The sequence below is a fragment of the Pangasianodon hypophthalmus genome, chromosome 18, assembly GCF_027358585.1.
Source record: "Pangasianodon hypophthalmus isolate fPanHyp1 chromosome 18, fPanHyp1.pri, whole genome shotgun sequence".
Lineage (NCBI taxonomy): Eukaryota > Metazoa > Chordata > Actinopteri > Siluriformes > Pangasiidae > Pangasianodon > Pangasianodon hypophthalmus.
In genome coordinates, this window is record NC_069727.1 from 17,820,235 (window position 1) to 17,835,538 (window position 15,304).

General features: G+C 39.3%; 1 protein-coding gene across 2 annotated transcripts; it reads right to left on the reverse strand.

Moving 5' to 3' along the window:
* Positions 1 to 6,102: 6,102 nt before the first annotated feature.
* Positions 6,103 to 15,224, reverse strand: si:dkey-39a18.1 (uncharacterized protein LOC557637 homolog). Of its 2 annotated transcripts, none has more exons than XM_026922683.3 (6): positions 13,970 to 15,224; positions 12,418 to 12,483; positions 12,119 to 12,242; positions 11,029 to 11,225; positions 10,808 to 10,912; positions 6,103 to 9,799 (listed from the first exon to the last, which is right to left on the reverse strand). In XM_026922683.3, exons 2-6 carry the CDS (start codon positions 12,462 to 12,464, stop codon positions 9,181 to 9,183), a joined length of 1,092 nt encoding a protein of 363 aa, XP_026778484.3. In that variant the 5' UTR covers positions 12,465 to 12,483; positions 13,970 to 15,224; the 3' UTR covers positions 6,103 to 9,180. The 2 variants fall into 2 exon arrangements, with proteins under 2 accessions (XP_026778484.3, XP_026778483.3); XM_026922682.3 differs by lacking the exon at positions 13,970 to 15,224 and adding an exon at positions 12,963 to 13,910.
* Positions 15,225 to 15,304: the final 80 nt, after the last annotated feature.

A 15,304-nucleotide genomic window follows, 5' to 3' on the forward strand; every position in this document is an offset into this window, starting at 1 on the left:
CTTACATATTAAATCTGAGCGTTTTATGATTATGCCTCCCAAGATTCAAATACGGGATGACAGATCCCAGCACACTTTGAAGGTACAAGTTTTGCTAAGTGAATGATTAATCTGTATTCCACTCCCTCTCACTTTCTTCTTTCTGTTTTCTAGCCCTTCTTTGACGGGTTTTTATCTTAAGCCATGGAGAATAATCCCATTAGCAATGCTGCTGCATATTCTGCTTGTGGGACATCAGTGCTGGGACAGTGTACATAAACTGGTGAAAAGTTTTTCCTATGTTTAGTTTTCACTCTGATCTGATTTAAAGTAGTGTGTTATGGTAGTTAGAGAACTACTATATATATATAGAATGCTATGGAAGAGCTTATGTGGTTAGATAAACTCCTTTATTTATACAAGTTTATACATTTATAAAAGTTTCTGTTTCATGTTCATTTAGAAATCCCCGTAAGTGCATAGTACCAGTGTGAAACTAGTGTGGGGGAAAACAGACATAATGACTGAATCACTGTATCATGTATCACTGAATGATAATACACAAACAAAAAACCCCCCAGGTGAAATTTAACTAGAATTATTTGCCTGCTAATTTTAAAATATTTAGGTGGATAATGTGAATGTCAGTCACTCCTGACAGACTTATGTAGGTCATGGAAACTCATGCTGCCAGCAGTCTGACAATTGGTATGATTTAGTTATGGAACAATGTAGTGTAAGGTTACCACACCTCACTGTCTATGAATCAAGGATATCTGCATTCTGCAGACACTTTTATCCAATTGAGACAGGAGACAAGTGCGCAGTTAAGGGTTAAGAGTTTTGCTCACACAAAAGTGACCCAACAGTGGCAGCTTGGAGATGCTGGTAGCTGAACTCACAATCTTCTGATCAGTACCTCAAACTCTTAACTAATTAAAATAAAGATTAGATAAAGGTTTTTGTAGATATTCAAATCAAATTGCAAATGTTATGAGAGGTCATTCGGGACATGCACATTGCTAATGCATATGTAGCCAGTTGCATGTGATCCTGCACCTCATGCTGACTCTAATGAAGCCAGCACAATTCAATCAAATTAAAATACACTGTGCTATTTAAGAGGGGTATTTTGGAGAAAGTCATATCCATGAAGTGGAAATTAACTCGCTTGCATGCTAGACACATATTTAAATTGGAAGCCTGAAATAAATAGCTTTGTGAGCTCTCGCTGGCCATGGGTGCAACATGCCAGTGCGGAAGTGGCAGAGGGCGCAGCCATTTTAAGGCCGCCTCCTGGCATGTGCTGACGGGAGCAGGGCCACTGGAGCTCTCGCTGTCTTGGCAGAGGCTATTATGAAATGGACTGAGCGACATGGGTTCCAAATATGGACCCGGGAGAATGAAAGCCGAATGAACCCTCTCACCCTGGCCTACTAGCTAGTGTTTCATGGATAGCAATGGATCGCATGTATGGAAGTTGTAAGCATTTTTCTAATGTGTATCAATTTTTTTTTGTCATCTACTTTGGTTCCACATGTGCAGTCTTGATCACAAGCATATGTCCTGGGTACCATCTACCATCCCTACACATGTTTGCGTTCAATGATGCCTGGGTTTGTGCTCACCAGAGGATGCAGAGAATACACAATGGGCCTCATTTATCAAACTGCATCGGAATAAATTTATTCTAAAAACCGTGCACAGTGCACAAGAAATGTGGTGTTCATGAAAATCCAGTTAGGATGTTGAGCGAAATGTTGAGCCCCTGACATTGGGTAAATTTTAAATGTTATATAAAAAGACTCACTAATGTGAATCTCAGTTGGTTGGCTTCAAATTGCATAACTGGCCTGAGTTACTGCAAATTTTATATGTGGATTATGTTATCAGGTTTAAATTGTTATTTATTTTAATTGTACACATGAATGTAGTGAACATTTTGTGAAACTCAGTTGTTTTATATTATTTAATTAAAAAGCAATTGAAATATATATTAAGATTATAAATAAATGAAGACAATTATGACCATAAATTAAGACAAATAAGACTAGCTATTCAATTATTACAGATGTAATGGCACCCTATAAAACGATGTGCTGCAGTAGTTGAGGTGTATCACTGGAAGATTTTATCAACATATGCACATGAGTTCAAAGGAAATCGGCATTACTAAAACTTTTGTGGCCTAAAATCAGCTTGGACTGCAAAAACATTTACACAGAGCTTTGCAAAATGGTTGATAAATAAAGTCCAGTGTGTGTAGCATCTAATATTTGACTTTTTCATAGGAAGTGTGCTCGTAGACCAGGGCAATAGGCAGGCCAAGGGATAAAGCAGAGAGGCAGAGGATAATCCGGCTTTTTGCAGGCCTTGGGCATCCACTCCTTCTTCTCTTATATGGGGCTGCATTAGCAAAGGACTGTAGAGCCTTATTATGGCTAAGGATTAGCCAAGTATAAATAGTTAATTCAGACATGTTCTGCACAAGCGTGGCTCAAATTTTAACTAGTGGTACACCTAAAATTTAACCAGGGTTTCATATCAAAACTCAGCATGGGGTCTGCTAAATTTGGCTTTAAAGAAGAAAAGGGGAGGCCTAGATGCAGACTGTAGATGATATACTGCTTCTGATTTAAGAAATGAGTACAAGTCTATTTTCCTCTATCATCTCGATGCAGGTTTTTGCCTACTGTGTACCTGAGCGATAAACACTGAACGCTGCCAGACTCCTACAGCTAAAATCACTTTGTTTAGTTCACTCACAGAATTCAATAGAAGAAGAAGAAGAAGTAACTGCTGTGCTAGATTTCTTTAAGTCAGTCCTGCAGATATCGCTGAGCCAATGTCCTCTAGTAAAAGAACAGTAATAGAAATCAGCCTGATGTCATCCTCATGAATTGGACTCACGCTGAGAACTGAAGCAGTCATTAGCGGCATTGCTTAGCTTTCAGATATTCTTATATATATATATATATATATATATATAAATATATATATATATATATATATATATATATATATATATATATATATATATGTATAGCTAAAAGTCACTGTTCCCTCAAGATAACACTGTCCATATTATGTTGCACCCTTTGAACAGGTGCTCTATGCTAAGTCTGTGTGTGTGTGTGTGTGTGTGTGTGTGTGTTCTTTAGAATGAAATTGAGAAGGCAATGTTTCTATACATGCAGCAGAACAACCTAGACTAATGATGAAAGGCTTGATGAAAGATTCCACACACACTCTCACACATGGCATCAACACATTATCATAGGCATCACAGAGGAATGGCCTTCTGAACTATGAGTCCTGGTGCTGCAGAAGCATCCTGCTGCGTACGTAAATATGAACAGGGTTTATTCTTGTCCGCTGTCAATAAAGAAATCTATATGTGCTAATCAATGAGCTAACTTCTACAAAGAGAAATCTAGAAATCTATAAGCACTAGCCACTTTATTAGGAATACCTGTACACCTGCTCATTCGTGCAATTATCCAATACGCAATATCAGCCAATCATGTGGCAGCAGCACAGTGCATAAAATCACGTAAGTACAAGTTAAGAGCTTCAGTTAATGTTCACATCAAGCATCATGATAGTGAGGGAAAATGTGATCTCAGTGACTTGACCATGGCACCGTGTCATACAGGCTGGTTTGAGTATTTGAGAAACTGTTGAGCTCCTGGGATTTTCACACACAGCAGTCACTAGAGTTAAAACAGAATGGTGCAAAAAAGAAAAAATTCCAGTGAGCAGCAGTTCTGCAGGCAGAAAAGCCTGAAAAGTGATGAAAGAGGAGAGGTAAGAGGAGGATCGTCACACTGGTTCGAGGTGACAGGAAGGCAACAGTAACTCATATAACCACCCTTTTCACCTGTAGTGAAGAGAAAAGCATCTCAGAATGCACAGTTGGCCGAACCTTGAGGCAGAAGACTGCATCAGGTTCCACTCCTATCAGCCAAGAAAAGGAATCTGAGGCTACAGCGAGTACAGACTCATTGAACCTGGACATCTTTAAGTATGTGTATGAATCAATGTGCTGTTAAAACTTTGGATTTATAGAGAATATAGCAGGGTTGTATACAGAATGCTTTAGCATTTCATTTGAATCCAGTACAATCGACATGTGGCCTCTTCTTTTTAAGACCCGTCGAACCATTAACCTTGTTTTGTTGTATTTCAGTAAATTAAATATTATTTGGCAATGTCAGTTAGACATGATGTTACTGATTTATATGATGTAAATCAAGGAATATCCAGTTAGAGCCTGTTCTAAATCACTACATTAATTAAGGGCTATCGTCAGCAGTGTACCCAAGGTAGTGTTCATCTGAGCAGACTAGTCCCTCTGCCCAAAGTGAGCCCCTGATATGCTGAGGTGGCATTTCATTCAGCATTTAGCAGCAGCCTCTGAAATCTGAAACTGTCAAAAGAGTGATTTGTCTCAGACACCACAATTAGCCTTCTTCCATGAGACACGCAACAGCAGTTCGAAGAGCACAGACAGCACACTAGGGACATTATTAACATCTAATCCAAGTTACAGGCCAAAATATAGATGGCATGACTTGGGATTTTGCTGCCACCTGGTGGAAAAAGCTATACATAGCCTCAGCTGGGCATCTGTGAAGGAAGATTCAAAAACAACAACAACAACAAAAAAAGAAGGTAGTGACTCCTTCTAGTGGTTAAGTGGATTAAGTGCATTTTAGCATAATAATTCTGTAAGATCCCACTTCTGTATATTCTGTATAATCCCACTATCAGGGAAGAAGATGTGTTCCCTTTTGAGTCTGGTTCCTCTCAAGGTTTCTTCCCCATGATGTCACAGGGAGTTTTTCCTTGCCATGGTTATCCCTGACTTGCTCATTAGATAAATATAAATTTATATCCAGATTTTTGTAAAGCTTGCTTTGTGACACTGTCTATTGTTAAAAGCGTTATCCAAATCAAATTGAACTGAAATTGAACTGATTCAAAATAACTATAGTGCCAGCTGTATGATTTCAGTCTATGGAAACAAAATATGGTGTCCAGGGCCTAGTTTTTCAAATGCATTGTAAATTTAAGACCATTTTATCTGTTAGAGAACGTGTTCAATATGATGTTCGTTCTACCATTTAATGATGATCTTTGTGCTGCAATGCTTTTGGGGAAACTCAGTCTTGCTTGATTAAGGCTCATAGGTTTTTCCACAAGGTTTCCTGTGAAACATATTCCAGCCTGCTGCTACAGAACCAGGCTCCATTTAGTTTTATAATGTCAAATAGCTTATACAGAGTTCTCAAAACAGTCTTGTTCCAGTTTTACTGAACTGCAGTGTCTGTTGGTTAGATTAAATGCACCGAAGCTGCCATATCTCTGCATAGGAATGAAAGGAATGCCTGGCTATGGCAGGAGGCAGGCGGTGCAGGGGTCGCTGGAGGCTAGGTAATGGCTCACCACATAACTGGAGCGTGAAACCAGGAGTTTGAAACACAGCAGGGGAGCGGAAGCTTGTTTGCTTGATTAGTGACTATAAGTTTAGGCATTGTAAGAGAGGACATTCTAAGTCTGTTGGGTATAGGGAGCATCACAGACAACACCTTAATGAAAGCAAGGGAAGAGACTCATTTCTGTCTCTGTTAGGCCACTGTGTGCTTCCTCATTTTCTTTGCTTGGGTTGGCAGGCACTCTTTACATTTCACAGATGCGACAGGTTTGCCTCATTGTTCCAGGCTATATATCAGAAGACAGTGTGTCAGTGTGTTTAACTCCCGTGTCTGCCTCTGTCCTGAAACAGTGCATAAGAGCTGAGGTTTTAACTAGCATACTGCACCCCAGCTGGAATACATGCACTAGCAGAGCTAAGCTTTTCCTCTCTATTGAGGAAGCTATACATAAATATATGGCTCAGGTTTTGGCATTCACATTGTCTTGTTTGCTGTAAACAGCCAAAAGAATTTTATAACAGCAAAAATATATATTTTTTGTGAAACCAAGAGCAATAGCATCACAAACAGCCATAAGCAAAATACACAGAATGGTATGAAGTGGAAGCTGAGGCTGATTTCTGTCTAGCCCAGACTGTAGATTCACACAGCTTATTGTTTACTGTCATGTTAGATGAACACACAGAGTGAAATTCTCCCTAGATTTTTTGTGTATTGGGACTAATTTATTTAAACTTGCTTTGCTGAAACATCAATAACACCTCATCAGTAGTGATTGAGAAAGCACACATGAAATACAATAATAAAGCAATAACATAGTGGGTGTAATAACTATGAACGGGGTGGATGACTTTCTCAATCATTGATTTTTCAAAATGCTTTCAGAGGAGAAACTAGAAGCAAACATTGTCCGGTCAAAGTACAGCTTACATGAAGGGACCAGTGTGGTTTGTTTTTCATTTTGCTTTTCAGTAGAGACACGGCATGATTACGCACCTGAAATACTCGACTTAAAAATAGCAATCACAAAGGTTGTCTGACTGTCAGTGGGTGTGTTCCTGTGTGTGTGCGTAGTAGTTTTATCCCCATGCTAGAAGACTCGAAATCTGATGATTTCCTAACATTAATGGCACGTTATTCGAACTTTTTAAACCCTCCCATTTAATATCATGACTGGCCTTGACTGGATATGAGTAATGATTTTTTTTCCCTTTTTTTTTCCCATTTGACCACTAAAAACATTTATTTGTTTATTTGTGCAGCATGAAAGTAATTGGACAGTGAGGAAACTGTGTATAGAAAAGGCTAAAATTGCTGTCTGCATCTCCAATCATAGAAATTCAAATGAAGTGAACAGAGTCAAAACAAAAAAATTATATTTATGTCCAGTTATATGTAAACAAAGACTAAAAAATATTATTTTAGACCTACATTTTTATTTACTCAAAGAGCAAAACGTCAAAAAGAAAATATAATGACATTTTGTCATATTTCCAAGATGTAAACTAACAAAACAAACCAACAAACCCCATTTTGTGATTATTTAGGTAACACACTTCTAGTGTAGGACTTTGTGCTTTACTCGCCAGAGGAACGAGCAGTCATATATCTAAAACTAGCAATCACTGGCATTTCCATTTTTCTCAGGATGCCAGCTTGTTTAAAAGTTAGCACTGGGCTCCTTATAAAGCCTTGGTCAGAAAGTAAATGTACAAGTAGTTGATGATGTTAACAACTATACACTGTATGCAGAGCTCAGTAGAGCAGAAGGTCCTGATCGAAAGCCTCTCATGGGGCATTGTGTCTGACTCAGCAGTCTACATTGATTTTACTCAGAGAAAGCAGAGAAAAATAATTACAGTCTTTTTAGTGACATTGATGAAGAATCTTCGCTGCAATGGCTGAAGACCTGAACACCCTGATAGATGCACATCATGGTATAAAATAGCTCCCCTTCCTACACATCCGTTTGTCTCTTATTGACTTCTTTTAACAAGCTGCAGACTGAAAGCCTCCTACACAGACATGGCGTGTACATAAAGACCTCCTGGGGCTGAAAATTCTACAATGATATGATGGCTCAGAGCATCATGAAGACCCAGAACCTATCAAAACTCTTCCAAGACAACATCCACTAAAAGTCAGTGACTGGGTAAAGAGGGGATTAGTCAGAGAAGCAACCAAGAGGTCAAGGGTAATTCTGAAGGAGATGGAGAGATTGCCAGCTCACATGGGAGAAGCTGTTCACAGGACAATCCACAAAGCCAAACTTTATGGGAGAGTATATGAAATTCTGTTTGAAGTTTGCCAAAAGACAGCAGTCTCAGCAAACACGTAGAAAATTGCTCTCTAGTCCGATGAGGCACAAAGTGCTACATTTGGCAGAAACCTAACATTGCTCATCACAATGAGAACACCATTCCCACAGTGAAGCATGGTGGTGGTAGCACCATGTTCAGTGTTGCCCTTGACCTCTTGGCAAACTACATAGATGCTTCCTACTATTTCAATATTATGGGTTATTTTGTGTATATTCATGACATATAATCTGAAATAAATCTATTTCAGTTCCAGGTTGTAACACTACAAAATGTGAAAATGTTCAAAGGGGGTGAATACTTATGCAAGCCACCGTAAATGTTCCTTCTAAAAGAGCATCTGGTCCCAATCAGCTTGAAATACAGACATGGCCCCATACAGAAAGATCTCTTGAGGCTGGAGTAAAAATGGATGGAATTGTATAATGATGTGACAGTTTAGAGTTCTGAGCCAGAAACGTCGTGTTCTCACTCCCAGGCTGGTTCTCTCTCAGCTGACTACTCAGCACTGCTGTGATGATATTTGTTACTTCTGTCACGGTACCCAGAGGTGGATTAAACGCTGTCCTCTTTGAAGCACCAGGCAAGTAGATGGAATTTGTATGAGCAGTTTTAATGCAGCTGTGGAATCAGTCACTTAATTATGATTTATTCATTTTACAAGATCTTTCCCTGCATAGCTAATGTAGAAAAGAGAAATGGTAAAAAAAAAAAAAAACATGGGCAATTATGTCCACTGTCGAAAAAAAAAGAGGACAGCATTACTAACCAGTGAAATATCAGCTCTTCTAGGGTGCAGAGCAGACAGTGAGCACAGGACCCAATGGCTCACTGAACGGTTTGATGAAGATGAAAATGATGTACAACGGCTTGCATAAGTATCCACCACCTGAACTTTCCCACATTTTGGAGTGGTACAGCCTGGAATCTTTGCTCCAAGGTCCTTATTTACCTATTCACTGACTTTTCGTGGATACCTCCTATATTCAGAGTCACGGTACTGCCAAATTCTTTTTAAATAATGGATTTAATGGTCCTCCTCGGGAGCATCGGAGGTTTCATAACCGAAAACTGATTGATACTTTTCCAGAACTTTGTCCCAGGCTTTTTGATAGCGCCTCATCTTCATGATGCTGTTACTTTAGATATTTTATCTAACAAACAAAATCTGTTCCTGTAATTGTGCTCACCTAAAAATTGTGTGGTCTGCCACCAAAGGTGCCATGTACTAAGTTGTTTAACGTATCTAGATGTAAATATCAGGCAATTAAAGCTGAAATTCTGATCTACTGCCTAATATTCATCTTTTGATCTCAAACCCAAATGTCTTCAGTGTATAGCGAAATCGAAAGAACTGGCCTTGCTGTTCCAATACTTTCGGAGGGGACTGTATGAGGCACTGGACAGAGAAAAGAGATCATAATTTTCCAGTGAAAAACTTGCACTCAAGCTACATGCCTGTTTTCGGCGTTGCGTAGGTGTTTAGGGGAAGGTGTGGGACGAGTCATGGTGATGCTGGGAAGTTGTTTCCCTTGTGGGTTGCAGAGCTCCACAGTGCGCTGCATCAGGGGACTGCCTAGCCCCTGGGGCACAGGTAGCATGGCTTCTAGCTGTAAGAGGTGATGAGAGTTGATGTGCGGCAGAGCCGCACGGCAGGGCAAGGGGGAGTTAAGGAGCTGATGATAAAGGTGCTCCTCAAAGCCTGAGAATGGCTCGAGCAAATGTGGATCGTTTGAGCAGGGGAGGTAGCTTTCCTCTAAAAGGCAGTGAAGAGCTCCTTTGTTCAGCACCTGTGCTCTTTTCAGGACAGGCCTCAGAGGCTGGCAAGCCTGCACATTGTGTCTGCTCTCTTTCATCAAGCCAGGAGGGATGGGGTAGACACCCTGTACCACCGGACTCTGGAATGTGATTCGGGGACCCAGGGACACTTTGTTAGAGGAGGATGAGGGCAGGTGCTGGCAGCTTGCTTTTATATTCCATGTTTTTTCTGGAGGACGGCTCTCACTGAGAGGATGACCGACTGGGCGAGGATGCTGAGTTGACCCCATTTCCACTTTGTCTGGCCTTCAGAAGCAAGAATAAATGGGACAGCATTAAAATTTGATGTGTAGGGTGCACATTAAAAGGGTGTAAATGAAACATTAAGTGAAACCAGAGTTCACTTGGATTCTGTGTGTGTCCATGTGTGTTTCCTCCGACTTTTCTTCCTTTCCTTCTACCTTCCAGATGGTAAGTGGATTGGCCACTAAAAACTGCCCCTAGGTGTAAATGTGTGCATGGTGCGCTGTGGGCTGGTATATTCCTGCCTCGTGTGCAGTGTTCCCGGGATAGGCTTTGGATTGCACCACGATCCTGACCAGGATAAAGAGCTTACTGAAGATGAATGAATGAATAAAGTGCAAGGTTGCCTAAAACACCAGCTATATTTTGTACATTTTGCTAAATAAAGATGGAAACAGCATGTGTGTGAAAAAAACACAGCAAGTTAAAAGTAGCCCAATTTCACAAGTGATTTTGCTCGCAGTCATTTTCATATATTTTTTTTTATCACTGGCTTTGCAAACACTTCTGTTAGTATTTCCTTCATTTTATAGTGACACTTTAATTTTATTTTAATTCATTTAATCTCACTGCTGTAGAAGCTGATAGTTATGGAAAATGTATGCTCTTCTAATGCTCTTTGTCTCGTTCACCCTCCTCTCTTATACCTAACTTTCTCTTTCCCTCGCATTTCTGAGCACTTTGTGACTCTGATAAACTCTCTCTCTCTCTCTCTCTCTCTCTCATGGTGGTGTGACCAACCAGCCTTTAAATCATCAATAAGCAGAAAATAGCTCTGTGAGCTTCTGCTGTGCAAGATATTGGTGGTTGCACTTTTAAAATTGCACTTGTGGAATTTAATGAACAAGTTCTTCACTGCAAAGTGAAGTTCAGCTGAAAGCAACAGCAAAAAGCATTGTGAGTGGGACACCTGGGCATATTTCAGAGTGAAAAAAAAGAAAGAGTTTTATTTTCTTGGATAAATGAGAATATTGTAGCCTTTCATCTAACAGTAGGTTCCGAGTTTATTACCTGCATCCAGCTCGGCATGGTGGTCTCTCCAGAGCTGTGGATTTGATGGCAGGGAGAAACCCTCCAGTGCGAGTGCATCCAGTACCTTTTACCACCAGAGTACATCTACAGAAACATTTAATGTTCCATTTTCACATCAGTTTGTATGGTGCACCATGTTAATGCTTCAATCATCTGTTCACGATTTCATACTGTATATTCTAATGAAGTTATTTCATTACTTGGATGTGACAAGAAGTGGAAGGTTCAAGTCAGAGATGCCTTGTCCTTTGCGGACTGTGTGCGACCTGTTAACTTTAGCATCAGAGGCTAATGTGTTCATCACCGTGGGCAGGCTTTTTAAACTCTGAATGTCGTCATCATCATCTTCATCCTGATGAGCTCCTTTAATGAGACGAGGCAGTCTGCCAGTTACATCCTACAGATTACATAAACACGACACAACCAAACATTTTTACAACTTTGTAATATCAGCTCAGGACTTTTCTGTATAGAACTGAATATAATTTTTATATGTAGCAGGGGTGCAAGGAAATGCCACTATCTGTATCTGTATGAGTTTAGTGCCCCAAATATTCATATTTGGATTTGAATTTAAACCTGGAGTGGGTGTAGCATAAACCGGAAGGTGTTTTCTTCTGTTTTTTTTTTTTTAAACATTGAAAACACTGGTGATAAACGCAGAGGTAAAAACGTATATCTATCGGTACTTTATTCCACACTAGAGCTGCGTACTCTGCATCTTGTTTTAGTAATTATCGTACTGTATTGTGCTGTTTGCACACGTTTGACTGCTGTTTGCACATGTTTGAACTCCGAATGACTCTAGCAGTTCCTCAACCTCAGCTACATCACTCCAGTTCATAACTGCTCTCAACTAATTGTGCACCCAATTTTTTTAAATCCCACTTGTGCAGTTATTTTTGTTTCTAACTGCCTGCTACATACTGTATATAGCTTAATTTAAACTACTGGGATGACCAGGCAGTTACTAAGGATGAATCAGTGAAGGCTGCACATACATGTTAGCTCACGTACATGTTTATCACATGAAAATAGAAACCTCTCGCTTGCACAACATTTTTGTTGATCTGTGTCCCAAAGCAAGTCAAGTCTCAACCAGAAGCTCTGTGAACTTTTCTGACGAGGTTTCTTTTTCTGTTTGGATCTGTATTTTTAATGGTTGGAATACATTATCTGTTCCTTCCAAATAATCCATTCAATTAAATCCCTAATCATAAACAAGTAGCCAGTCCCAAAAACAGTTTCCATGTCACCATGTAATGCAGCTGTAATCCTCTCAACAGTTACCTTATGCTTTCGGATTGAAACTGGTTCAGAGAAGTATGATGGTACTGGAGAAACCTCACGGGATGGAGATTGACTTCTTCTCGTCCTGCGACGGTTTATTTTGTGGAAATGTACTTCAGCAGGCCTGGTGTCAAGGCAAAAGCTTTAATCCTACTTTATACATCATTCCTACTTTCTAGACTACTGCCTTAAAATAGTGGTGCTTCAAATAGCATCGAGTAGTGTTGTTTGAAACGACAAATTATGTTTAAGTTTTTACAGCTGAATTGCCATATAAAAAGTTGACTACTGTCTCTTACCAGTTTGCAGCCTCCTCCATGATTGTGTGTTTATCTGTGATGCCCATTTTCTTCACTTTACATTACCTCAAGATGAGAAACATTTTAGAAAATTAGTTGGGTTTTTTTTTCTGTAATCAATAATCCTAAGCTCTTCAATCTTATAAATAATAGTTTTTAATTAAAGTTGAGGTTTTGTTGTGCAGTGTTTTCACTATTACTATAACCAGCATGGTTTCTAGAATTCCATTAATAATGGCAACGCATTAGCATATAAATTGGTGTTTTGCTGCGTTCAAGCAAAGCATGCACTGAGGGGAAAAAAAATACATTTTTTGAGCCACAATGGTGATAATTTTTCCTTTGCTGATCCAGGAGAATCCTGTGCTCAAAGATAAATTAATCAAGTGCACAATCCACCATGAAATAAACCACCATATGCCTCTGTTCTTTTCTATCCATTCATGTAATTCTTTCTTTCAATCTCATATCTGACTGTACACGTTCAGTTTAGAATAAAATGAAAGCTTTAAAAGCAACAAAGAACGGGAGGAAACTTTTCTTACCATTACTTGGAGAGTTTCAAAACCCCAAATATAAAACATAAAAATCCAGTTAATAGTAATTAAATTATGTCATTAAAACAAAATATAGCTGAATGGACTGACTCCGTCTTCACTAGGAGTCTTCGTGGTGAAGAATAGACATTACCCTGGCCGCTCTAGCATAGCAGTACAAGTCAGAGCCTCCAAACCTCTGGCTTCTGATTGGCTGGCGCTTCTTAGCAAGACCCCATACAGAGATGTTGAGAAATTCCTGTTGCTTACAGCACAGTTTGCTGAAGGATCACTACTACAAACCAGAACAGGGCTATATACAGTCCCCTCCGAAAGTATTGGAACGGCAAGACCAATTCTTTTATTTATTTATTTATTTTTATGCACTGAAGACATTTGGGTTTGAGATCAGAAGATGAATATTAGGCAATAGATCAGAATTTCAGCTTTTATTTCCTGACATTTACATCTTGATGTGTTGGAACATGGCACCTTTGTTGGCAGACCACACAATTTTTTTTTTGGTGAGCAAAAGTATTTACTTTAATTCACTTTCCAGTAACACTTAATATTTGGTTGCATATCCCGTGCGTGCAATAACTGCATCAAGTCGGCGAACCAAACAGATATTTCTCTTTTGATCTTAAACCCAAATGTCTTCAGTTGTCTTAACTAAAACAAAAGAATTGCCCATGCTGTTCCAATACTTTTGGAGGGGACTGTATAGGTACACTCAGAAAAAAAAAAAAAAAGTATTAAACTGGCAATTTCCTTGTCACTAGGGTGGTATCTTCATAGGTACATCTTTTAGACCTTGGGTATTTATCTTTCAGCTACAAACATTAATACTGTGCATTTTTTTTTTTTTAAATCATAACTTCAGGTATATACATATGGACCATAATTAGACTTGGACCATAATTAGAGGAAAAGTACAGCTTAGTACCATTTTTTCCCCAGAGATTGTAGATAATGCAGTATCCATCAGTGAAATATGTATGATGTGGTGTATCCACCTGTTATCAGTTGTAGTCTATGCTGCTGAATCCTGCAGATGTGGATAGGAGACCCTGTTCAGTGGGCAAGTGAGAGGGAAGCAAGTGTGCAGACTAAACATTTGGCTTGTTATGGCCTCCTGCTGCATTCCCCCCGTGGGCTGATTCCAGCTACAACAATCATTACCTTGTCCTTTCATTCTCACACATAGATTTAGCGTTAATGTACTCGGTTCAGTTGATTTTTACTTTCCTGGTAGTCGTTCATTATTGTGCAACTTTCCCGAACGACGACGTCAGACGAGCTATTTGAAATGTGTAACTGCTCAGCAGTAAGCTTGGGGTCAGGGAGGAAGCCGATGTCATTAATTAATCAGGTTTATGGGAAAACAAAACTAGCAGGCTACTGTAAGACAATGCAAAACAAAAACCATAAAGCATTTTTATTTCCCCAACTGAAAAAAGATCAGCGTTTTCACTCGATTGTGTGGTATATGAGGCATAGCATAATATAATCGACTTTTTTTTTTCCTTCGTCCATCACTCGTGGTGATGTAGTCAAAAATTAAACGATGTACAGAGGAAGGAAAAAGTGATTGGATTCTGACGGAAGAGATTTCCACTGATGAATCAGTAGCAATATGAAAAAAGAAATCGTTTTATTTCAACTTCTTTAACGCCTGTGATTCTACAGCCACCTTGTTTTTTCGCATTTCACCAGCATAGTCAGCGTATGGGTTTTATTAGAAATACGATTTTTTTTCTAAAGATGTTTTACAGGCGCTACATGTTCTGCATATTGGAGCACACACAGCTGCAGTGGAAATGAGGTGGATGAAGATATTGGATGCTTCCTCTCTGAATGCACATTTCTCAAATCCCTCAAAACACACAGATTATGTTATGTGCTAACAAATGCATCAGGCTGCTGACAAATTATTGATTCCACACTGGGCCAGTGGCTAGTCTTTGTATTATCTTTGATTTCATTTACGTGAAAAACATAGCAAAGATATTAATCGGATGATTTCATTGTCATGTCTAGAAGGGGACAAAATGCAAGGAGAACATTATTTTTAGTGACATTTCTTACCACCAACACATGGAGCATACAAATACTTTACTTCTTAGCCTACTAGACTGTGTGATTTATATTCTGGTAATCAGGACACCAAGTCAACATTCATCACCTGTAAAACTATGTTGGGTAATTTCCCATGAAACAAAAGGAAGCAGACATGAAACAGGAATCTAAAGCTAAAAACAAGTTCACTAAACTAACCTAGAAAATATGATAAACACACACACACACACACACACACACACACACACACACACACACACACAGGTGCAATG

What these genes read in the sequence shown, in the direction of transcription:
- si:dkey-39a18.1 (XM_026922683.3), bottom strand. Translation starts at nt 12,464, where the DNA reads ATGGGCATCACAGATAAACACACAATCATGGAGGAGGCTGCAAACTG. An exon ending in TTTCAATCCGAAAGCATAAG is followed by an intron (nt 11,226 to 12,118) that starts GTAACTGTTGAG and finishes TGTAATCTGTAG; the next exon opens with GATGTAACTGGCAGACTGCC. An exon ending in CCACTTCTTGTCACATCCAA is followed by an intron (nt 10,913 to 11,028) that starts GTAATGAAATAA and finishes ATGTTTCTGTAG; the next exon opens with ATGTACTCTGGTGGTAAAAG.